Source organism: Podarcis cretensis, assembly GCF_951804945.1.
Source record: "Podarcis cretensis genome assembly, chromosome: 14".
NCBI classification, from domain to species: domain Eukaryota; kingdom Metazoa; phylum Chordata; class Lepidosauria; order Squamata; family Lacertidae; genus Podarcis; species Podarcis cretensis.
Window position 1 is genome coordinate 54,406,665 of NC_137183.1, and position 24,931 is coordinate 54,431,595.

Below are 24,931 nucleotides of genomic sequence, written 5' to 3' on the forward strand. Positions count from 1 at the left end.
TTTAGCATGTGGCTCGCTTTTGCAAAGCCTGCTGGAACTTTTGCTGCGAATGTATGCAGGCGCCAGGGCGTGTTAGTGTGCACTTAAGAGCACCAAACTCTGCATTAATCAAAGCTGGACTCAATGGCCTTGCACAGATAAAGCACGTTCATAGTTGTGCAAGTGGCAAAAAAAATTTGTTTTGCATCTATCTGAAAATGGCAGCAGATGAAAACATAGCAGGAGTTGTGGGGTGGGAGAGATGTCTATTCAATGTGATGTTGGATGCAAAATACACTGCTATATCCTAACAGCTGGTTTCTGCAATAGGGTTAAAGGCAGCTGGTTCATCTGCTATGTGGGTCTTTATGGTTTCTCGACAGCTGCAGGGACCACTGTGTCAAAAAGTGGCCTGGGAGCAGAGCTGTCAAGCGTCACTTATTTGGCGGGACAGTCCCTTATCCCAGCGCCATGTCCCGCTGCTGTCCCTTATTGATGATGTCCCTTAAATAAGCTACTGAAGGTAATGGGGCCCTTTCTATGTCCAGCTGTCCTTTGTCAATAACAAATTGTTGCTTTTTTTGGTGTTGAATATGTCCTATATTGTAATTTATGGACCTAATAGGTATCTAAAGCCATTTGCACGCAACAAAATATGTATTTTATCAAAGTAATTGTTGATCCCTTATTTTGGCTGCTGATCCCTTATTTTCAAGGCTGCTGTTCCCTTATTTTCAAATCTGTAAGTTGACAGCTATGCCTGGGAGTTTAATCAGTAAATAAAGTGAGCCAGGTTTGTACTGCTTAATGGCATTTGCTTTCAACAGGTTGCTGTCAATTTGCATTTCTTAGTACAGAAAGTATTGATCTGATGTGGAGAGATCTTTCCTATTCTAATTAATTCAGGAGGGTTCTGGAAGCTTCTCTGTGTGAAAGAGACCAGCAGAAGGTTCCTGATGTTTGGGTTATTCCTTCCGAGAAGCTGAGTACAGTTGGCTTAAGCTGGTTCTGTTATCTCTTCTGTCAAGGTCATGCTGACTATAAAAGTAGGGCCAGAAGGGGCCTGGGTTCCACTTTCTCTTTCTGTCTCTTTTCCTTCTGGTGTGGTGTTCTATATATAGTGTTAAGGTTTAGTCTTATTATAAATTATTGCAAGTTTAAGTTAAGTCTGCTGCAACTGGATTTCTTATGGACGGTGCCAATCCTGAATTTATTGGATTTGTAATCATTATGCTCATTTGCTTTCAGTAGCAGTCAGTGACAGATTTCCGTATAAGCCAAACAAGCTATAGCTTAGGGCCCCACTCTCTTGGGGGCCCCCAAAATAATTAAAGGGGGGAAAAACCTGGATGTACATTTCCAAAATATAAAATAAGTTCAACAATTACTTTATAAAATACATATTTTGTTATGTGCAAATGGCTTTCGATACCTATTAGATCCATCAGTTACCATATAGGATATATTCAACACAAAAAACAGCGGCAATTTGTTGTTGGCAAAGGACAGCTGGACATATAAAGGGCCTCATTACCTTCAGTAGCTGAGGGCCTCATCCAACCTAAATCTGGTTGTGGTAGCAGTAAAGCTCTGCTGGATGAAATACAATTGCCTCTGGTCTATTTTGGGGGAATCCTGCAACGTGTTTCAAGTTTTTACAGTGGTACCTCGCAAGACGAATGCCTCGTAAGACGAAAAACTCGCAAGATGAAAGAGTTTTTCGTTTTTTGAGTTGCTTCGCAAGACGGATTTCCCTATGGGCTTGCTTCGCAAGACGAAAACGTCTTGCAAGTTTGTTTCCTTTGTCTTGCAAGTTTGTTTCCTTTTTCTTAAAACCGTGCATTCAGGGGGTGCAGTTGCGACTTGACTTCGAGGAGCAACTCATAGCACGCGGTGTGGTAGCCTTTTTTGAGGTTTTTGAAGACTTTGGTGATTTTTGAAGCTTTTCCAAAATCCGTGCTTCGCAAGACGAAAAAAATCGCAAGACGAAAAAACTCGCAGAACGAATTAATTTCGTCTTGCGAGGCACCACTGTACTTTGCTAACTATAGACTGGAATTCTGTTCTGGATCAATATTGAGTAGAATTCCAGGACAGTTGTTTGTCACCATTTTGCTCTGCTTCTGATTACCGTATTTTTCACTCCATAAGATGCACCTGACCCTAAGATGCACCTAGTTTTTAGAGGAGGAAAACAAGAAAGAAAAATATTCTCAACAAAACAGTGGATGTATGATTTTTGTGGTTCATGCTGTGGCCACAGACATGATATGTGATTTGACGGTGAGTTTGGGGTAGCCCAATTCAAAAATCCTGAGAATTCATGTGGATCTGTGCTTTGTAGCAGCGTTTTTGCGCCATTGCGGCCCCACGAAACAGCCATTGCGGCCCCTGGTGCAGGCTGTAGCCATGGACATGCTATGTGATCTGAGGGTGAATTTGGGGAGACCCAGTGCAAAAATCCTGAGGATCCATGGGCTTTTACCTCCCCCCACCAGGCAGCCTTCTTTATCGCTAGCATCTTTTATGTCCCTCCTGATCACTTGATGATCAGCTGCTCAGCAGCTTCGTTTCAACACCCCCTTCCCTCTTTCTTTAAAAAAAAAAAGCACAATCTGCTTTTCGCACCTGGAAAATTTGGCTCCAGGGACCACGCATTCGCTCCATAAGACGCAAAGACATTTCCCCTTACATTTTAGGAGGAAAAACGTGCGTCTTATGGAGCGAAAAATACGGTAAGTCACAGGCAGGAATCTCAGTGGGGCATTTCCATGCCCAGCACCCTCAGGGATCAGAGAGCTTTGGGCTTAAGATGTTGCTGGACAGCAACTCCCAAGGCGCCATAACTTTCCAAGCACGTAACGCCCGTCCTTTTTCTTACATGTCAGGAGAGTGGACGGTCTTCACGTGGCCGGCGTAGAGGAGCTTATCATCCATGGGGATGAGGACTCTCAAACCATCCTTCAGCTCGTCTTTGTCGATGATGCAAGAACGGGGGGCTGGAGGGCGACAGAAAGAGGGAGGGAGGGAGGGAGGGAGGGAGGGAATTAGCAGCACTTTCAAAGGCAGCAGAAATCTGCACCCATGTGACTTATGGCATATGCAGCCTTCTCCATCTTTATTTTATTTTTTAAAAAGGTAAAAGGTAAAGGTACCCCTGCCCGTACGGGCCAGTCTTGACAGACTCTGGGGTTGTGCGCCCATCTCACTTAAGAGGCCAGGGGCCAGCGCTGTCCTGAGACACTTCTGGGTCACGTGGCCAGCGTGACATCGCTGCTCTGGCGAGCCAGAGCCGCACACGGAAACGCCGTTTACCTTCCCGCTGGTAAGCGGTCCCTATTTATCTACTTGCACCCGGAGGTGCTTTCGAACTGCTAGGTTGGCAGGCGCTGGGACCGAGCAGCGGGAGCGCACCCCGCCGCAGGGATTCGAACTGCCGACCTTTCGATCGGCAAGCCCTAGGCGCTGAGGCTTTAACCCACAGCGCCACATACATACAAATAATAATAATAATAATAATAATAATAATAATAATAATTTATTATTTGTACCCCGCCCATCTGGCTGGGTTTCCCCAGCCACTCTGGGCGGCTTCCATAAAAACCAAAAATACACTAAAATATCACATATTAAAAACTTCCCTGAACAGGGCTGCCTTAAGATGTCTTCTGAATGTCAGGTAGTTATTTATCGCTTTGACATCTGATGGGAGGGCGTTCCACAGGGCAGGCGCCACAACCGAGAAGGCCCTCTGCCTGGTTCCCTGTAGCTTTGCTTCTCGCAATGAGGGAACCGCCAGAAGGCCCTCGGTGCTGGACCTCAGCGTCCGGGCAGAACGATGGGGATGGAGACGCTCCTTCAGGTATACTGGGCCGAGGCCGTTTAGGGCTTTAAAGGTCAACACCAGCACTTTGAATTGTGCTCGGAAACGTACTGGGAGCCAATGTAGGTCTTTCAGGACAGGTGTTATGTGGTCTCAGCGGCCGCTCCCAGTCACCAGTCTAGCTGCCGCATTCTGGATTAGTTGTAGTTTCCGAGTCACCCTCAAAGGTAGCCCCACGTAGAGTGCATTGCAGTAGTCCAAGAGAGAGATAACCAGAGCATGCACCACTCTAGCGAGACAGTCTGGGGCAGGTAGGGTCTCATCCTGCGTACCAGGTGGAGTTGGTAGATAGCTGCCCTGGATACAGAATTGACCTGCGCCTCCATGGACAGCTGTGAGTCCAAAATGACTCCCAGGCTGCGCACCTGGTCCTTCAGGGGCACAGTTACCCCATTCAGGACCAGGGGGTCCTCCACACCAGCCCGCCCCCTGTCCCCCAAAAACAAAGAAGTACCATGCACTAAGCTGGCCAGCCAGGTGCAGTCTCAAGGCATGAATGAGACTGATGGAACAGGAGGAGGATTTGGGGCTCACTTCAAAGGGGGCCAAGCTCTTCCAGCATCCTCTTCTCAGAGGAGCCAACCAGATGCCTTTGGGAAACCCACAAGCAGGATCCAAGCAACTCTTCCCTCCTGGGGTCTCCGGCACCTGGCATTCAGAAGCACTGATGCCCTCAATTGTGGAGGCAGAGGAGCAGAGCCATAGCCTTCTCCTCTTCACTGAATTTGTCTAATTCTCTCTTAAAGCCATCCAAGTTGGTGGCCACACCGCCTCCTGTGGCAGGGAGTTCTGCTGTCTTTGGAATGACGTTCCTGAACTATGTCTGAAAGCAGTCCCTGAAACTGCCGGGCGAAACTAAAGGATCACAACGATTATGCCAAAATGGTTAAAGTAATCGGAAGAATAAGAAATTGGGAAGACCACAATTTTAATAAGGAGCGGGGGGAACTGATAACTTATCTTAAAGACCATTGTAAACAGTGAAAATCGTTAGTAGGATTGGAATGACGACTTGTAGTTTAATGGTGAATTTTGGACACAGTGGAGAGGTAAAATATTTGGACCATCATAAAAGATGCAGGAGAAAATTATTAATAATAGGACCCACAAAGGGGACAAGGGAAGTCCAAGAGATTCCTCGCAATCTGGTTTTTGTGATCTGTGTTCGATATATGACTGCAAGATTTTAATCTGAAAAACCAAATAATTTTTTTAAAGGATCACAAAGATGGCTACCCCCAGCCCTGCAAAATAATAATAATAATAATAATAATAATAATAATAATAATAATAATAATGGAGGTGAGGGAGAATACAAACACTCCACGTGGACTGAAAGTTCTTGGAACTGTTTGCAGCCTTTTGGACGGGGCAGGAAGAAATCTAAGGAACCAGGAACCGTCTCTCACCCGGAGTCAGCGGCCTCTCTAGGAGCAAACTAAGCGGCACATTCTCATCTTCCGAGAAGCTGCTGTCCTGGTTGGGCTCAAAATCCTCTTCGGCAGCCATGCTCTCCATCAGTTTGCTGACGGCGCCTCCTTTCCCTCGGTTCTGGGCAAGGGACAAAGCAAGCGGGGGTTAGCAAAAACCTTTCTGCCAAGACCCACAGCCCTGGGGCAGAACTTTTCCTGAAGCACCAACTCTCCTCTTCCTCCCCTGCAACCCCCGTTCCATCCTCTAGCTTTTCCAGATCTCTCCGTTATCTGCGTTTATTTCCCTCCCCTCAACTGAAACAGCGCAGTGGTTTGTGAAGGGCGCCGAGATTGGCTAGGGGACCCCGATTCTCCTTGCGGAGCCACAATCCCTAGGATTTACACAAAACAAATGCAATACCGTGAAAATCCCTGAAACGAGAAGTAATCGACTAGAAATATTATCTTATAGATTTAAACTAAATAACAAAAATCAAAAAGTTTAAGGGAAAAAATTAGAAAACCTAGAATTGAACAAAGCCTTAACAGGTTGCCGGCTACAAACCTCGTTTCATTCATTTTCCTCAGAAGGAAATAGAGAAATCATAAACCTTAAATGACCAAATTCAAAGAAAGGGGGTAAATCTCCCAAAAATTCTGAAGTACTATAATCCTAGCTCGACCTAGGTGAAGCAAAGCGCAGTAATAAAGGATTGAGGACTCAGAGGTACAGTTTCTAAAACTGAGTTTACAAAAAAGGTTTGAAAACCTAAACGTTTTAGACAAAGCCCAACTTAGAGAAAGCCAAGCACAGTGATAAAGAGTTGAGGACTTAGCTGTGAAAATTTTTGTACTGCCTTTACAAAAAGTTTTTTTAAAAAACCTAAATGCACAAATTCGAAGAAAGGAATACAAGATAAGCTGTTTTAGATTTTAAACAAACTCAAGAACAGGGCTATCCCTGTTGGTTTCTCTGTGTTGCCACTGTACAGTCTTAGGGAATGTGTTCAGAAAGGAATCGTAACAGTGTCCTACATGCCAGGTAATGAAATTCCTGCTGATTTATTGTCCAAGGTTGTTCCAAGGGATCAACACTGTACCTATGTACAGAAACTGGGTTTGTACTGAGATTGTACTGACACACTGCCCAGTGGAGTTCACAGAAAGAAAGGAGGATGTTAGTTTCTGTGAGTTGCCACTGTGCAGTTGCTTGGAGTCACAGGACTCTGTTTTGCATTCCAGAGATTCCAGGCTATCGGAAGTCTCACGGAAAACAGGAGACGGATGTGATGTTACTGGTTTCCTGCTCCTTTGTGTTCCAGTTGCTCTCTGCTCTCACAGAGAGAGGATGTTTCTTTTCCGTCTGCGTAGTTAGAAATAAAATGCTCTTTGCAATGTAGCTCATACTATCTCAGCTCCTTCCCTGCATGCTGGATATTCTGCCTAATGGAGGAACGTGCTTGAAGCCTCATCAAAGGCTCAGGTTGTTAATCACGTCGGAGGACTCGACCAGAAGAGTCGCTCGGTCAAACGCAAGTCCGACAATCCCTAGGGTAGCTTAACAGCCATTCCCCTGTTCCACCCAGGGAACTCTGGGAAATAAATAGGGGTCTCCCCGCAAACCTCAGTGCACGTAACCAACTCCAGATCCCAGAATCCTTTGGGGTGGGAGCCATGTCTGTTTTGGCACTGTTGTGCTTTAAATGTATGGTGTGGTAGTACAGTGGTGCCCCACAAGACGAACGCCTCGCAAGACGGAAAACCCGCTAGACGAAACGGTTTTCCGTTTTGGAGGTGCTTCGCAAAACAAATTTCCTATGGGCTTGCTTCGCAAGACGAAAATGTCTTGCGAGTTCCTGTGGGGTTTTTCCCCCTTTTTTCTAAGCCGCTAAGTCGCTTATCCGCTAAGCCGCTAAAAGCCGCTAATAGCGCTAATCCGCTAAGCCGTCAATGGGCTTGCTTCGCAAGACGAAAAAACCGCTAGACGAAGAGAATCGCGGAACGGATTCTTTTCGTCTTGCGAGGCACTACTGTAGCCTGATTCTGGGAGAGACAGAGATGCTTCAGCAGTCCCCTGCGTGGCTGTGGAGCAGGAGAAGCACCCAGGATGGCGCATGGAGGCTGCTCAGCACCTGCTACGAGGCGGCTCTGGAAACGGCTACTGCTTCCCCAGTGGTACCCAAGACCCAGAAGAGCAGGAAACTCCTCTGAGGATGGACTGGCTGCAGGGATCAAGGTGGCATTCCTTAGGGATGCCATATACTAAGGGCCGGGAGCCCAGAAAAGGTGTCCAAAATCACAGTGGGCAGCAAATCAAGCTGCCCTTGGAACCTCACCTTCCTTTATTTTTCTATGGAATTCCAACCCATGGATGCAATTAGAACAGGGGTAGGCAAACTTGGGCCCAGGGGCAGGATGCGGCCCAATCGCCTTCTCAATCTGGCCCATGGACAGTCCAGGAATCAGCGTGTTTTTCCATGAGTAGAATGTATTTGAAATGCATCTCTGGGTTATTTGTGGGGCCTGCCTGGTGTTTTTTCATGAGTCGAATGTCCGCTTTTATTTAAAATGCATCTCTGGGTTATTTGTGGGGCACAGGAATTCGTTCATTTCCCCCCCAAAAAATATAGTCTGGCCCCCCACAAGTTCTGAGGGACGGTGGACTGGCCCCTGCTGAAAAGGTTTGCTGATCCCTGAATTAGATGCTTTCTGAAATCTCACAAGCCATGGGGGGGGGGGGAGACCCAAGTCCGGAGGCAGAGGGCAGTTTGAGCAACCTTGACTCCCCCCCCCCCGCCCGGTGACTAGCAAAACCAGAAGCCCTTCATGCAAAACAGCAAAAACTGCAGAGTGAATTATGAAAAACAGCAGAAACGTGTGCAAATTCCCCTTTCCCAACACTGATATTATTCAGAATAAATTATGCAAAATGGCAGAATGAATTATGCAAAGTAAGAGTGGGGAAATTTGCAGAGCTTCCCAGTATGAATACTTCAGATCTGATTTATACATTTTTTTGGGTGTGGGGGGGGGAGATGATGGTTGCTGATTCTACCACTTTGGACTGGGGGGGGGGGTGTGTGGCTGGAGATGCCGTTTTCAAATGCTCCTCCACACATCTAAGAGGCACTGCCAACCCGTGTGAAGACCTCACCTCTTTCTTCACTTCTTTGGCTTTGACCTTGCTTTTGCTTTTCTTGCTGGAACCCAGGGAGCTGGTCAGGCTGCCTCGGGCGTCAGGCATGGAGCTGGCAATGCCTGGAGGCGAGAGGGAAGAGGACGAAGACGACGAAGACGAGGAGGAGGAAGAGCAGAAGGCGCCTTCTTTGCTTTTCTTCTTCTGCACAACGGAAATAAGAAGGGAAAGAAAGTTCTCAGTCAATCAGTCTTGCTGGTCAGCAGGAAGGGAAAGGCAGGTGGTCAGCGAGTGCGACTCAAGGGGAGCAGGGAGAACGAAATCTGCCCGGGACCCCTATCCTCTTTTATCTTGTCCAGGCCTAGTCTCAGATGTGGGGTGGCTGCCTGTGACTTGCTCTGAGGTGCGGGGAACTGCATTCTGCACATGCTCAAATGATGCTTTCTGCATAGGTTGTGGAACCGTCGACTACAGCTTCTACTGAGTCAATCTGGACCGTGTAGTAATAATAAATTAATAATAATAAATTTTATTTATACCCCGCCCTCCCCAGCCAAGACCAGGCTCAGGGCGGCTAACACCAGGTATAAAAACAATTGATTAAAATACAACTTAGAAACAAGATTAAAACACAACATTAAAATGCAGCCTCATTTCAGTAGAAACTCAAATCAAAAACTTTTTGGGGATTAAAATGTCAAATCTTCAAACAAGGCCAACTATCCAAACTGGTCCTACGAGGGCCAGAAAAAAGCCAGGGAAGTCCCCAAAGAGGAGTTCCATCACAGAAGGAGGAAGGAAAAAAGGAAAAGGGGGAAGGGGATCAAGTTGATTCCAAGCCAAAGGCCAGGCAGAACAACTCTGTCTTACAGGTCCTGCAGAAAGAAATCAGATCCCGCAGGGCCCTGGTCTCATGAGACAGAGCGTTCCACCAGGCCGGAGCCAGTGTTGAGAAGGCCCTGGCTCTAGTTGAGGATAATCTAACTTTCTTAGGGCCCGGGACCTCTAGGGTGTTGCTATTTAGGGACCTTAAGGTCCTCCACGGGGCATGCCAGGAGAGGTGGTCCCGTAGGTACCAGGGTCCTAGTAAAGGCAGGAGGTTCGTCTTTCAGCCCAGTTCAAGAGGACCAGAGAGCAAACATCTCTCATGGCATGGAGCCCTGGAGATGCTTGGACTAGTCGGTCGGACCTCATAAAAGGCGTTTGACGAGATGATGCTTTGGGTTCCTTCCAAAACACTACGGACAACAGATGGCCAGCAGGCATAAATGAGCTGCCAGGAGATCAGACACCACAGAGCAGGCTTCCCCAACCTGGTGCCCTCCAGATACAACCTCAGCCAGCAGGGATCATGGCCAGGGATGTTGGTAGCTGCTGTTGTCCAACCACTGGAGTTCACCAGACTGGGGATCAAGGTGGCCGACCAGGTGTGTGTGGGAAATCAGCAAGCAGGATTCGATCACAAGAGCAACTCTCCCCTCCTGAGGTTTCCAGCAATGGGTACTCAGATGCATTGCTGCCTCTGACCGTGGAGGCAGAGAAGAGGACCCCCATGTCCAGCAGACCCCCAAAGCCCTCTCCTCACGTGGAATTTGTCTAATCCTCTTTTGAAGCCCTCTCCTCACGTGGAATTTGCCATTTTCTTGGCCGGCCACACCCTGGGCCTTCCAACGATGAGAAACGAGGTGACAGGCAGGCTGAGATTCCTGCACTGCAGGGAGTTGGACTAGATGATCCTTGGTGTCCCATCCAACTCTACCATTCTATGTGCGAGCCGTTGGCCCAGGCCCTGTGGCTGCTTCTCTAAGAAGATCCCAAGACTCTACAGGCCAGTTCGCACGTGCATCAAAAACTAATACACCAACTCCTTGGCCAACTCAAGGCAATCGAATGCTTTAATTATGTTCTGCACCCCTGCCCTGTTTAAATATTATGGCTACACAGTCGTACCTTGGTTTTTGAACAGTTTAGTTCTCTACGTTTTAGCTCCCAAACGCCGCAAACCCGGAAGTGAGTGTTCTGGTTCGCCAACTATTTTCGGGAGCCGAAATGTCACATGGGGCTTCCGATTGGCTGCAGGAAGCTCCTGCAGAAGCTGCACTCTGGTTTCCAAACGTTTTGGAAGGCAAACGGACTTCTGGAACGGATTCCATTCGACTTCTGAGGTACGGCTGTACTACAAACAGTCCCAGTCGCTACCTCCAACAAATTCACATACCTTTGGGTTTTATGTCTCATTTCCCCCTGACAACAATCCATAATTGCATATGGACTACAGTCATACCTCAGGTTACAGCCACTTCAGGCTGTGGTTTTTTGGGTTATGGACTGCCGAAACCCGGAAGTACTGGAATGGGTTACTTCTGGGTTTCAGCGGTCGCGCATGCGCTTGGGCAGAAGCGCCGAATCGCAACATGCGCATGCGCAGACGTGGGTTGCGAACGCTGCGGGTTGCGAACGTGCATCCTGCACGGATCACATTTGCAGCCCGAGTGTCCACTGTATATATATTGTCGCCAAATCCTGTTTCCTAACACTGCATTTTGCAGAATTTTGTACAGCCTTTCCCTTTTGCACCTCGTGGTTCGTACCTTGCTGAGCTCCTTTCTTTCTTTCCCTTTGCCTCCATCTTTCTTGGGGCTGAGGGGTGTTCCCTTCACGCAGCGCCCGGCGGCTTTGGCCACGGGGGTGGAGCTGGTCTGCACAGTGGAGGTCAGCCCGGCCGAAGAGGCCGTGGCGTCGTGGAGGAAAATCCGCTCGCTGCGCCGGCGACTCCAGAGGTCGTCGTCGCTCGCCTCCAGGCCGAACTCGAAGCTCAGGTCCTTTGGGGACTTGAACTTCTTCAGCTTCCTGCTGCTCTTCTCGGACGCCATCTTGGCCCTTTCCAAGCTGCCTGCGGAGGTAACGTCCATCGCGCTCCCTGGCTGGGCACCCGGGGCACTGCCAGCTTCCACCAGCCCCTTCTTCCCACGCAGGAGGCCGGAGGGAGACTTCTTCCTGATCTTCACCTCACTCTCAGAGTCTGTGTATTCAAACTCCGTCCCTAAATGTGGAGAAAAGGGAGAGTCAAACCAAGCAACTCGACTGGATTTGGCAAGGTGCGTTCCTGGTCAAGGGCCAAAATCTGCATTTTTGCTTTGGAAGCGCTACTACAGAGAAGGAGCAGGGCCTTTGCTGAGGTGGCCTCTGTAACGGCCTCTACAGCGGCCGGCTCCTCCATATATATATATATATATATATATATATACACACACACACACACACACACACACATATAGGTAAAGGTAAAGGTACCCCTGCCCGTTCGGGCCAGTCTTGCCAGACTCTAGGGTTGTGCGCTCATCTCACTCAATAGGCCGGGAGCCAGCGCTGTCTGCAGACACTTCCGGGTCACGTGGCCAGCGTGACAAGCTGCATCTGGTGAGCCAGCGCAGCATACGGAACGCCGTTTACCTTCCTGCTGGTAAGTGGTCCCTATTTATCTACTTGCACCCGGGGGTGCTTTCGAACTGCTAGGTTGGCAGGCGCTGGGACCGAGTAGCGGGAGCGCACCCCGCCGCAGGGATTCGAACCGCCGACCATGCTCTGAGGCTTTTACCCACAGCACCACCCGCGTCCCATATATATATATATATATATATATATATATATATATATATATCAATTAAATTTTCTAAATTACATTTTGAAATATTCATTTAAACAACCTTAAATCAATGACTTCCCTTCTCCTCCTTCTGTGGTTCATTTTGCATACAATACATCCCTGCATATTTTACATGAACTAACTAAACCATTCAGTAATCCATTGTTACATCCATCAGAACTTATTTACACCGCTGAATTTAGCTTAACGCTACCAGCATTTTTTAAATAAACACAATAAACGACCAGCTCCCCCGTTATACGACCTTTGAAAAGGTCTTTTGGAGGCTGGCTTGATAGGTAACCGCTTTGACTCGCTGTTTCCCGGCTGCTGAATTTGCTGCGGTGGTTTTATATTGTCCCATTGCATTTCTATGTAAACAGCCAAGAGGCTAGGAAATGCAGTATATAACAATATTATATATATGTACCACCTTTGACAGCATAGCTTCAAGGCACCTGACAGCTCAGGAAGATGGCTTATGTTGCAAAAACACACATTGCACATCCACACACACACACACCCCCGGGAAAATAGAAAAAAAATATGGATTCTCAGACTTTGGCGTGTGTGTCAAACCATTCAGAAGACATCTGAAACAAGGATAAAAAAGGTAAAGGTACCCCTGCCCGTACGGGCCAGTCTTGACAGACTCTGGGGTTGTGCGCCCATCTCACTTAAGAGGCCAGGGGCCAGCGCTGTCCGGAGACACTTCCGGGTTACGTGGCCAGCGTGACATCGCTGCTCTGGCGAGCCAGAGCCGCACACGGAAACGCCGTTTACCTTCCCGCTGGTAAGCGGTCCCTATTTATCTACTTGCACCCGGAGGTGCTTTCGAACTGCTAGGTTGGCAGGCGCTGGGACCGAGCAGCGGGAGCGCACCCCGCCACAGGGATTCGAACCGCCGACCTTTCGATCGGCAAGCCCTAGGCGCTGAGGCTTTAACCCACAGCGCCACCTGCGTCCCGTGAAACAAGGATAACTGCCCCCAAATTCTCTCTCTCTCTCTTCTTTGAAGATATTTATGTGGAAAAGGTTTGACTTTCAGGAGCTCGGACCTTATTTTGACACGCCTAGCCAGATGTTTAGAAAGTTAATGTAAGTTTTAATCTTGTTGCCTATTGCTTTATAAACGTTCTGAAGTTTTAAATAATTGTGGTTCATATTTGTTATTGATAACTTTACTGTTTCCTCTTCCTTCTACAAACCTCTTTGAAGTTTGTAGAAGTTCGTTATGTTTCCCTCCCCTTATGGTTTTGATCTATGGGCTACATTTAAAATGAGGCTGCACTTTAAGTTGCATTTTAACCTGTATTTTAAATTGGTACCCCCCCCCATTATGTCTTTAGTGTAGATTTACTGGTGTTAGCCACCCTGAGCCCAGCTCTGGCCGGGGAGGGTGGGGTAGAAATAAAATTTATTATTATTATTATTAGTGTGTTTGTTTTTACAATCAAACCTAAGCCCAGTTGTCAGTCCTGATACCCTAAAGCCCAAAGTCATTTCAGTAGCATCCTACTGGCTCTTTCCTTGCATTCTCTTTCAACCGTAAGTTGTGCTTTGAGCCGCAGTCTCCTGGACAAGCGGTTGGTGGGTTTTGAAGCAAAATCAAAACCAGGCAAGGTCCTAAAAGAATCATTTTTGCCCCCAGAGTAGAAGTCAGAGCTCAAAAGCCTTCGGACGGGGGTCTCTCCTTCTGGTGCGCAGCGGCGAAAGAGACGAAGGGGAAACTGGACCAGCTGGAAGGTGTGAATCTAAAGAAAGCCATCTACCTGGCTGAGCTTCCCAATGCCGGACCCCAACACTTGCACCCTGTTTCTCCCCCTTACCTCACAGACTGAGGGGGGAGAGACCCCCCAGGGAATTACTGGACCCCCTGCGTTCCTCTGGCCTCCTTTTGCCAGAAAGTCTTTTGCTAGCCTGAACCGACATCTCCATTTCCACATCCAGAAGGAAGGCCAAAATTCAGGAAATGAGACTGTGGAAAACCCCCCCAGTGCTGTTCTCGGACCCACAAATGGGTCACGAGATCCTTCCGCTTTTGAGGCGGAGACCTAAGCCTTTGTTTTCTTCAAGCCACGGGTATTTTTCTCAGAAATCCCCCTTGGCTCTGTTCCGGCGGTGGGTTCTCTCGCTCCCTTATTCTCAAATGCGCATTTTCAAAATTAAGTTTCCGCTGTGTAAAAGGCGAAAGATTTATACAATCTGAGGCGAAACCAGAGTAAGAAAGAGTGAGGAATGGTTTGAGAAGATATTGAATTATTTGAGTAGGTTTGAACAATTTGGGGCAATTAAAATGTTAAAAGTTTAAATAAACCTTGTGGAAGGAGGAGTGTTAAGGTATATAGGAAGTGTACATATGGTTAATTTGAATATGTTATTATTGAATATTATTGAATATGTATATTATTGAATATTGTATAACCAATGTATCAGCCGCCTGGGGGAGGTTTCACTGTTTGTGTTTTGGTGGTTGGTAAAAAATGATATATATATATATATTGATATATATATATATATATTGATATATATATATATATATATATATATATATATATATATATATATATATATAAAGTTTCTGCTGCGGACATTACTGAGGGATCAAGGAGATCTAGATCACTCTGGAACAGGGGAAAAGACAATACCTAAATCGATTCATGCCCCAACTAGAGATGGAAAGGCCTGGGGGGGAGGAAACGGGGGGGAAATGCAAAAAAACAGGTTCCCCCCATTTTTTCCAGGGAAAACAGAAAAAACCCTGGGTTTCCCCCCAATTTCCCCGGTTTCTTTCCAGACCTTCCCATCTCTAGTTCTGACCAAAATCCCCAACCGCCCAAAATCAGCACTGCTCACCTGGGGCAAGGAAGAGAGCAAAACAAAAACTTCCCCACACATTTCCCCCCCCAAAGCCTGAAGTACAAAGTTGCATTAGGTTACTCAATTGTAATTATTATAAAGGCTTTAAAAAGGAGGGAGGGGGAGTCTGCGCCAAGATGTCCTTGATTATGAAAAAAAATGAATTTTGCAATCCGTACGAACAATTCAAACCCTCACATTTTTGCATAATTTAATCTTCCGGTTAATAAACCGGACACTGAAGGAGCTGGGGGCTGAAGCTTCCTGATCACCAAATGAAGGTGAATATTTCAGGGCCTTAGGTTGAAGGGCAGGAAATCAATAAGAAGGGAAGAGGAAGACGCAGGTGTAACCGAATAATCCGTTTTCCCACAAACCTGTTCTGCTTGCAAAATGTTTTCCCTTGCACAGTTATGGTAAGTCCATTTATACACCACTGCTGTATCCAAAATCTTTTTTAAAAAATCATTCAGAAATGGGGTATTTCCAATACAAAGAGATGGATGCCTTTGCTGAAGTCAAAATAATAGTTGATGGGCTATGCTGAAATGGCAAAATTAACTGGAAGGCTCAGGAACCAAGAGGACAAGAACTTTAAAAAAGAATGGGGAGAGTTTTCAATTTACTTAGGAGACCATTGTAAGCAGATGAAAGCATTTGCAGGATTTTAATCACACTTGTAAGGTAACAAAGACTATGGACAATTTAGATTGATTTTATCATGTGGATAATGGAATGATAATGCAATTGTAAATGTCAACATTAAGACCCAAGGAGGGGATGGGGGGAAGTATTGAAATTCAGAGTTAATTACATATGGATATAGAATTGGTTTTGTTTTAAAATATTTGTAAAATCAAATAAAAATTATTTCAAAAAATAATTAATAATAATAATAACAACACCTATCTCTTTTTACAGCCATCTCTAGCTGTCCTTCAGCATAGTTCAATATAGTTTAATAATACGTTGGTAGTTTAATAATATATTGATAGTATTAATATATGACTGCAAGCACTTGGCAATCCTTTTTAATGATTTCTGTGCAATTTTTCATGCATTTACTTACCAAGTAAGACTAACTTATATTAACTTAACCAAAATAGACTATGAATTCCCAATTCATGTTCCAACTTTTTAGCACCCCTCACTTTTGCCATTTGAAAGTGAAAAATTCAACAGGCCCTAATGTTGTAGGGGGCACCTGGAACCGGAGAGAAAGGAAGGACAGAAATACATTCAATAATCATAATAATTACCCCTGAAATAGCCCTGGGTTATTGCTCTGTAGTTATTGAATGTTGACCTGAATGTTGAAATGAAGGAAACTGAAAATGGGGACAGAAACGGGAACAGAATGGAGCAGCTGGAAAAGGAGGGAGGAGGAAAGTCCGCCCCTTGCACCAACAACCTCCTTCTCCAACCCCCTTTAAGCCCCCTTTAGGGCCTTTGACACATCTATATACCTTTGGGGACATTGAGATGCCACAGGAATGCATCTCAGACCAAACCCAGGTTTCTATCTCCTTGCAACGGAAGGAGATGTGCAAAGATAGAGCAGCGAGAAGCGAGAGGCTAAAAATAAGGCAGACATCCTTTCCCATTCCGCATTCCGCTATAATTCCATTATCATTTAATACATATTAATAAAGGTGGTTTATAAATGGAGCCTTTTTGCAGAGCTGCCTGCCTTCGAAAGATGTTGCCCTGGGGGGACTTATCCAGCCACGGGCACACGAGGGAATTTGAAAAAGCGAAATTTCCATTATTCATGGAAGAAGTCCCAGACAGGCGGCGGTGAGCTGTTGCCAGATGGGGCCGCCTCTCCAGCCCAGCTCCCCTGACCCAGGATTCATCCCCGGACTTTTGCATAGCCCTAAACCAGGATGGGACGCGGGTGGCGCTGTGGGTTAAACCACAGAGCCTAGGACTTGCCAATCAGAAGGTCAGTGGTTCGAATCCCCACGACGGGGTGAGCTCCCGTTGCTCAGTCCCTGCTCCTGCCCACCTAGCAGTTCGAAAGCACGTCAAAGTGCAAGTAGATAAATAGGTACCACTCCGGCGGGAAGGTAAACGGTGTTTCCGTGCGCTGCTCTGGTTTGCCAGAAGTGGCTTAGTCATGCTGGCCACATGACCCGGAAGCTCCTTCGGAAGCTCCTTTGGCCAGTAAAGCGAGATGAGTGCCGCAACCCCAGAGTCGGCCACGACTGGACCTAATAGTCAGGGGTCCCTTTACCTTTAATTTTATATATATATATATATATATATATATATATATATATATAATTTTATTAAGTTTTATCCAAGAAAGAAATTACATGGGGGGAAAAACACAGAACAATAAACATTCAAGCAAATAAACATTCAAGCATAATACAAGAACCAAACAATTAACATGTATGAAGAACAGAGAAAAAACAAGAAAAAGGAAAAAGAGTAAAACACTAAAAAGATTCAAAAAGTTAAAAATAAAAACCCCTCTCTTTAATTTCTTACCGTCCATAAACTTATTTCTTTGACTTCCTCGCACCCCCCTTTCTTGTATTCCAGTTTAGAATTAATTAGCAAATTCCTTCTTCCTAGTTTTATCCTTAATTGCCTTTCTTCACATATTATTTGTTCCTGATTTTTATCTGAGATCTATCCCTTCTCTCAAATTCTTACTTTACCTTTTTTACTAGAACCTCTTCCTTTCATTTCAATGTCATCAACATTCAAAAATTTTACAATGTTTTTGTAGATAGATTTTAAATTTCTTCCAATCCTCTTCCACCAACTCTTCTCCCTGATCTCGGATTCTGCCCGTCATCCCTTTACCTTTAAACCAGGATAGGTTAATGCAGGAACAAGCCCTGCCCCGGATCAGACCACTGGCCCATCTAGACATGTCCTGGGTTTCCTCTTACTGGCACCAGGATTTATGGAAGACCTTCATCCCACCCTCTTTAACTGGAGGTCCTGGTTGGCCCGATGAAGGTCATTCTGTTCAGCCAAGCTGCACCTCTCTTTCAAATCAGAACCAGTGAAGGCAGTGAAGATCCTGTGTGAGTGTCTGGAGGTGGATGGAGGATGGATGGCGGCTAACAGATTGAGGTTGAATCCCGACAAGACAGAAGTACTGTTTTGGGGGGACAGGGGGCAGGTGGGTGTGGGGGATTCCCTGGTCCTAAAAGGGGTAACTGTACCCCCAAACGACCAAGTGTGCAGCCTGGGACTCATTTTGGACTTGCAGCTGTCCATGGAGGCACAGAGTTTCCATCTGGTATGCAGGATGAGACCCTCCCTGCCCACGGACTGTCTGGCCAGAGTAGTGCATGCTCTGGTTATCTCGCGCTTGGACTACTGCAATGCGCTCTACGTAGGGCTACCTTTGAAGGTGACTCGGAAACTGCAACTAATCCAGAATGTGGCAGCTAGACTGGTGACTGGGAGCAGCCACCGAGACCATATAACACTGGTCCTGAAAGACCTACATTGGCTCCCAGTACGTTTCCGAGCACAATTCAAAGTGTTTGTGCTGACATTTAAAGCCCTAAATGGCCTCGGTCCAGTATATCTGAAGGAGCGTCTCCACCCCCATCGTTCTGCCCGGACACTGAGGTCCAGCTCTGAGAGCCTTCTGGCGGTTCCCTCCCTGCAAGAAGTGAGGTTACAGGGAACCAGGCAGAGGGCCTTCTCGGTGGTGGCACCCGCCCTGTGGAACACCCTCCCATCAGATGTCAAGGAAATCAACAACTATCTGACTTTTAGAAGACATCTGAAGGCAGCCTTGGTTAGGGAAGTTTTTTAATGTTTGATGTTTTATCATTTTTTAAATATTCTGTTGGGAGCCACCCAGAGTGGCTGGGGAAACCCAGCCAGATAGGTAGGATATAAATAAATTATTATTACTGTCATACCTCGGGTTGAAGTAGCTTCGGGTTGAGCATTTTTGGTTTGCGCTCCGCGGTGACTCGGAAGTAACGGAACGTGTTACTTCTGGGTTTTGCCGCTTGTGCATGTGCAGACGCTCAAAATGACGTCATCTGGCCAAAATGGTGGAAGCAGCAAATCGCTTCGGAACGGATCCCATTTGTATCCAGAGGTACCACTGTATTATTATTATTATTATTATTATTATTATTACTTCTACTACTACTACTCAGATTGGAGGAAGAACAAATTTCAAACTTGTGGGTTCTGTTTTGTGTTCTCCTAGCAGGCATCTCCAAACTTGGCCCTCCAGATATTTTTGGACTACAACTCCCATCATCTCTAGCTAACAGGAGCAGTGGTCAGGGATGATGGGAACTGTAGTCCCAAAACATCTGGAGGGCCGTGTTTGGGGGGTGCCTGTCTCCTAGGAACCTGAAGCCAACACCCAGAGTGCAGCACAAAAGCCATACAGGCGCTTAGAGCTGAAGAGAGCTGTGCCTCTGAGCGTCTGCAGAGCGCGGGGATTAGTTCAGAGCCCCAGAACTGAGCCCGACCCATCGATGCAAACTCACCCATCAAGCTCTGCCTCTCTTCCTTCTTCTTGGCTTTCTGCTTGGCTTCCAGCTGGACGATGGAAAGAGAGGGTGGGATGATGGGGCTGGGGAGGGCGCTGGCCGCAAACCTCGCCAGAAGCCCCAAGCCGCTCTCATCCAAGGCGGGGGACGAAAGCCTGGTGCTGTTCCCTGCTCCATAGTCCCCCGCTTCCTCCTCCTCTTCCTCCTCCTCTTCCGAGCTAGAATCTGGTAGAAGACAAGATGGCGTTACCAATCTGAAGCATGGCACAGCCAAGCAGCCTCTTAGCAGATCACAGCACCAACCCATCTTGCAAGCTCGCAGCCCAAACACGGTTCAGTGTTGGGTCGTTGTCTCAGCGTTGCCAGCTCTTTTTGGACTGCGGTTCCCATCATCCCTGGCAGCTGGGATGGTGGGAGTTGTAGTCCAACAAGACCCAAGTTTGAGAAACGTGAGGTTTGAGGAATGGGTAGGCATATGAGGGCAGAAATGCAGATCACCCGGCCCTCCTTTTGCCCAGGCTCCATCCTTGAATCAGTGAGATTTACAGAACAGAGCGAAGGACCTCTTAAGACCTCGGGCCGATTTTGGCTCACCACTTCGGCCCAGAGGCCATTTCCCCCCAAACTGCCCACCTATTTCTGTGTTTTAATATTTTGTTGGAAGCTGCCCAGAGTGGCTGGGGAAGCCCAGGCAGATGGGCGGGGTATAAATATTATTATTATTATTATTATTATTATTATTATTATTATTAGCTAGAAGAGGGGCTCAGTAGAGAGAGGAGACTCGCGAGGAGTTATAGGGCAAGAGAAGGCCAACAACTCTGGGCTAACACTGCCCTCCCCCCCATGAATTTAATAATTGTTTAACCACATCAGTTAACAAACAGGGATACATATGCTATAATGGTATTGTTTCAGTTAAATAAATTGTTTACATTGTTATTAATTATTATTTTTCTCCTTCCAATAAAGCGCAGCAGAAAAGTTTGTCCAAATAGAAACAGCTAACTTATTAAACCTCGCAATAATTTCATAATTATCGGTCTATGTATTTCTAATAGTATAACCACATCAGTAATTTTTGACAGAACTGTAAAAACTACTCTGAAAATTTATTATTCCAAAAATGAAACCTTCATCTGGTTGTAAATATTAAGATTATACCAGCAAGAACAAGTCTTTCTGTAAAAAAAATAACAATGATGTAAATCAAGTCTCAATGACCAGTGATTTAAATTTTAACCGCTGCGCAAGTTGTGAGTGACCTGCGTTGAGTTTCTTAGCTGCTGCCGAAAGCTTACAGGACAGCTGCACCTCCAAAACTGCTCGCTTAGTGTGGATTTCAAATGATACAAACTGGAAGTTTATTTTAGTAAGGCTTATCGACACACACAAACACACACACACTGGATTGCTGAGTGAGTGGCCCAAAACTTTATGGAAGTATCCTGGACGTTGATCTATTTTTGTTATTTATACCCCACATTCGCATTCTAAAATAGAAACCAGTGTTGGAAAGGGACCCCCAAAGGCCATCTATGCCAACCCACAGCTACAGCATCTCCAGCAATTGGCCGACAGCATCGTACCCCAAAAAGGATCCTCAGGGTAGCTAAGAGCCACTGTAAGATAAGCTAAAAAGTCAACGTAACACATAGATGTGCTAAAAGTCACTCTCACTGATGAGATTAAGAGGACGCCTTTTTTTGCGGTACCATCACGACCAAAATCCACTTTTGATAGCTTCCCCCCCCCCCGACAGAGCAGCAAAAATAAGGGAAGCAAAAGTTTGATCACGCAACAGACAGACATTTGTTAAGTCACTACATAAATGCAACAAGGGGTGCAGGATGAGGGGAGCGGAGGGCGAGCAATGCACACGGAAGATTAATTTGGCATCGATATCGCAGCAAAGACAGGACGGTTTCATCACAGAGCCAAGCAGACTTGCAGTGTACAAAGCTGGCTAAGTGCAGGCAGACGTTAGACAGCTATGGGGTCCTCCACATCTGGTTTTAAATTGGCCGGTCCAAATTCCAGTAACTTTGGGGTTTTCCTTTCAGAGTCTTACACGCATTTGCAGAAGGCATAACAAGCCTCCATTATTTTTCCATTTGCGTTTATATACTGCCGACTCCAGAAATAGACTTTCCATCAGCGACAAGAATAATAATAATCAATCACCACTGTTATTATATTATTAACTCTGTTTCAGATGGTGGCATTGCTATTATTATTTTGTCTCTGGGGGTGACGTAATATTTACTATAATATAATAATTACAAGCAAGTGTGGTGCGGAGGTTAGAGGGTCAGACTAGGGCCTGGGAGACACCAGGGTTCAAATCTCCCCTACTGGGCCATGATGAAGCTCACTGGGTCATGGGTTCGAGTTCCGTAACAGGGTGGGCTAGATGACCCTTGGTGTCTCTTCCACCTCCACAATTCTGTGATTCTGTTGCAACATGCAAACATGGCCACAGAGCTCCTCTGCGAGAATCCGAGTTTCCGCCTTGCAGGCACTGACCTACTTTCCAAGCAAAGAAGTTGGCGCTACTGGAGTTCATCTTTTTTTAGGACAGTGGCCTAGTTCTCGTTCAAAGGGTGGGGAAGCAGAAATCCTCACTCAATTTTTGTGTGTTGGGTAAGTAGTAAACTTCCGAGGGGCGTAGAAAACGAGGCTGGCAAAGGAGGCCTCGTGTTTTCCCTCGAGGGATATCCCTTGTTCCCAAAAAGCTTTCTCCATTCTCACGTTGCCTCGGGTGGAAACGTTCGCAACAGATAATAACCCGCCCCCCAATAATTGTCGTTTTTCTGGAGCCCTCAGCAAGAAACAGCCAGCTGTTCACAAAAGTTCCTTGCGGCAAGCTTAACTTTTTATTATGGAAGAGAAGGATGGGTGGGGGGGAACCAGAAAATTTCAGCGTTTTTGTCATCAAAAACCGAAAAGACCACGAGGCTGCCGAGGTTCAAAGAGGACGTCAAAAGGGGGGAACAAAAGTGTTTTTTGCCTACCTACATAACAAGGTTTAGAGACCTTTCGCTGCAGAGCGCCTGCCCTGCTCCAAGCCAATCGCTTTGCCTCTTGAGCGGAGCGCGAGTACAAACGTGAGGGACCGACACAGACATGGAAAGCGCCATGGGGAGGGGTCGGGGGCAGAGGGGCTGCAAGGAGAAAGCGAGCAATGCTAGAAAAGCTGAGGTTAATTCATGGTTTTAGTAAAATCAGGGAAAGCCATTAGAAATGCTGCTACCCAAATATCCCTTGTCGTAAAGCGCTCTTCCCTCCCTCCCTCCCCTCCCCACCAAGATTACGCCAATAATGCACATTTCAAGAGTTCTGTTTTCATCACGGAGCCAACACCTAATTTTTATTATTGTTGTTATTTTGGTGGTGGCGAGGAGTCCTCTCTCTTCATCTCTCGTTCCCCCCAAAACCCTAGCCGGGAAGACATTTGGGGGCAAAGAAGTAAAAGGAAAACAGGGAATTATTATTTTTTTGACACTTTAGAGCAGCCACCCCTAAACTCGGCCCTCCAGATGTTTTGGGACTACAACTCCCATCATCCCTGACCGCTGATCCCGTTAGCTAGGGATGATGGGAGTTGTAGTCCCAAAACATCTGGAGGGCTGAGTTTGGGTGATTCCTGCTTTAGAGCAAATTCTCTATATGAACCTCCAGAGCAAAGATTAAACTAAATTTCTTTTTTTTTAAAAAAAAGGAGGGAATAAATTTCTTCAAGGTTCGAGGTTTACTTTAAAAAGCCTTGCAAAAATACAGCTTATGGGACAAGGAGACGGGCTAGTGATAAACTACGGAACAGGAAGGAACATTTACAGCGCGAGCCAAGAAACACTTACTTAAAAGCCATTCCCCTTGTAGTCAGTGGTGCTCACTTTCAGGTAAGTGTGCACAGGATTGCAGCTTAATAGAAGTTACATTAGATATCTTTACTGGAAAGCCCTCCCCCTCGGGTTCCATCTTTTCTCTCCATTGCTTTTAAAAAAAAATATTATGGTTCTTCAACGCTGCCACTGATTTCATGTTTCTACAACCCCATTTTATAGTTTTCTATTCCAGAAGTGAGCAAACTTGGATTGAGGGTGGGGGTCATAGCTGTCAACCTTTCCCTTTTCTTGCGAGGAATCCTATTTGGAATAAGGGAATGTCCCTTAAAAAAAAGGGAAATGTTGACAGGTAGGGTGGGGGTGGGGGAGGCAGCAGAACTCGATTAAAAGGAGGATCCAGCACCAAAAATAGTCCCTCAATGACCACAAGTAGAATTTGAACCCAGCTCATCAGATAAAGTCTTTACTTTGAAGGTAACAGCTGCATTCTACATCTCCCTCTTCCCTCTTGCTGGTCCTTGTGGGATCCAAAACTGAGGTCTCTCTCCAATGACCTTTCCCTGTTACAATTATTGAATGAGAGAGCAGGGACCCTTGTGGTCTGGCAGCCTAGTCCCAAACATTTCTCCTTTCCTTTCCTTTCCTTTCCTTTCCTTTCCTTCCTTCCTTCCTTCCTTCCTTCTCCCTCCCTCCCTCCCTCTTTGCCAAGGGGCAAAGGGCACTAATAAAATTGCTGTTTCCCCCCCAAGGCATTGCATTCTGATCTCTCCCTCTACACTGATCTCATATTAAGTAATTCCTTTGCTCCTGTACATTTGTTGCAAGGTCTGAAATATTCATAACCTGCTTTATTTATTTAATTTTCAAAAAGCAGAATTAATAGGGGTGGAGGGAAGCCTTAAAAATGATTAGAGCCCATTTGGAACTGACAAAGAAAAATATGTTTCATTTTATAGAATTAAGCCATTTTTAGAAGCAAAAATTACTAAGCTTAATCATTTCTTTTTTCTTTTCCCAAGCTATGTCTTTCTTCCTTTATAAAAGTGAATATGCGGGGGGGCTGGGGGCTGGGGAAACAGCCCACTGTGGAATAATCTGTGCAGAACATGACAAGCTGTGTTTTGGAGTGGGGGGGGGGGGAGAGGAGAGATTGATGCATAATGTGCTTTTCCTCCTGGAAAACAAAGCACCTTCGGAGAATCTGCAAGCCAGGGATATTTGAATAATACAAAGAACGCCACAATTTTGTTAATTCTCTCATTTTCTTTGGTGCTAAGTCTTCGGGAGCGATGAAGGGACAGCGGAATGGGGCGAAGAAGCAGGAAGCTAAAAAAACACACACACCCCACTAGCGAGAGATGCAGCAAGAGAGACGAGGCAGACTGGTTTAGTTAAATACAAACTGGATACTTTTAATAGAAAACTTGGTACCAAATTGCAGTACAGACATCGAGGGGGCACTCCCACACAACATGGCATCTAAGTTACAAATCTCCTCCCAAGACCTCTAACACATGCAAAAAAAAGCAAAGAAGAACCACATACAACAACAGCGATGGCGGCAAGAGATGGAGGGTTAAAAAAAAGGAAAGGAACAGATTTGGGAAGGGTCGGGGTGGACAGCAAAGGCTAAACGCTCCAAGGGATCTTAGAGCTCTTAGAAGAGCGAGTCAGTAAT

The 24,931-nt window shown here is 46.1% G+C and overlaps 1 protein-coding gene across 3 annotated transcripts in view; it reads right to left on the reverse strand.

Annotated features, from left to right (window-relative positions):
* Positions 1–24,931, reverse strand: part of TNRC18 (trinucleotide repeat containing 18) — a 137,047-nt gene that overhangs the window by 13,395 nt on the left and 98,721 nt on the right. For all 3 annotated transcript variants that reach the window (XM_079953634.1, XM_079953633.1, XM_079953632.1), the window contains 5 exons: positions 19,403–19,630; positions 11,002–11,453; positions 8,429–8,614; positions 5,272–5,413; positions 2,861–2,978 (listed from right to left, as the gene is read on the reverse strand). In XM_079953634.1, coding sequence (XP_079809760.1) covers positions 2,861–2,978; positions 5,272–5,413; positions 8,429–8,614; positions 11,002–11,453; positions 19,403–19,630 — 1,126 coding nt within the window. The remainder of the gene's footprint in view (positions 1–2,860; positions 2,979–5,271; positions 5,414–8,428; positions 8,615–11,001; positions 11,454–19,402; positions 19,631–24,931) is intronic.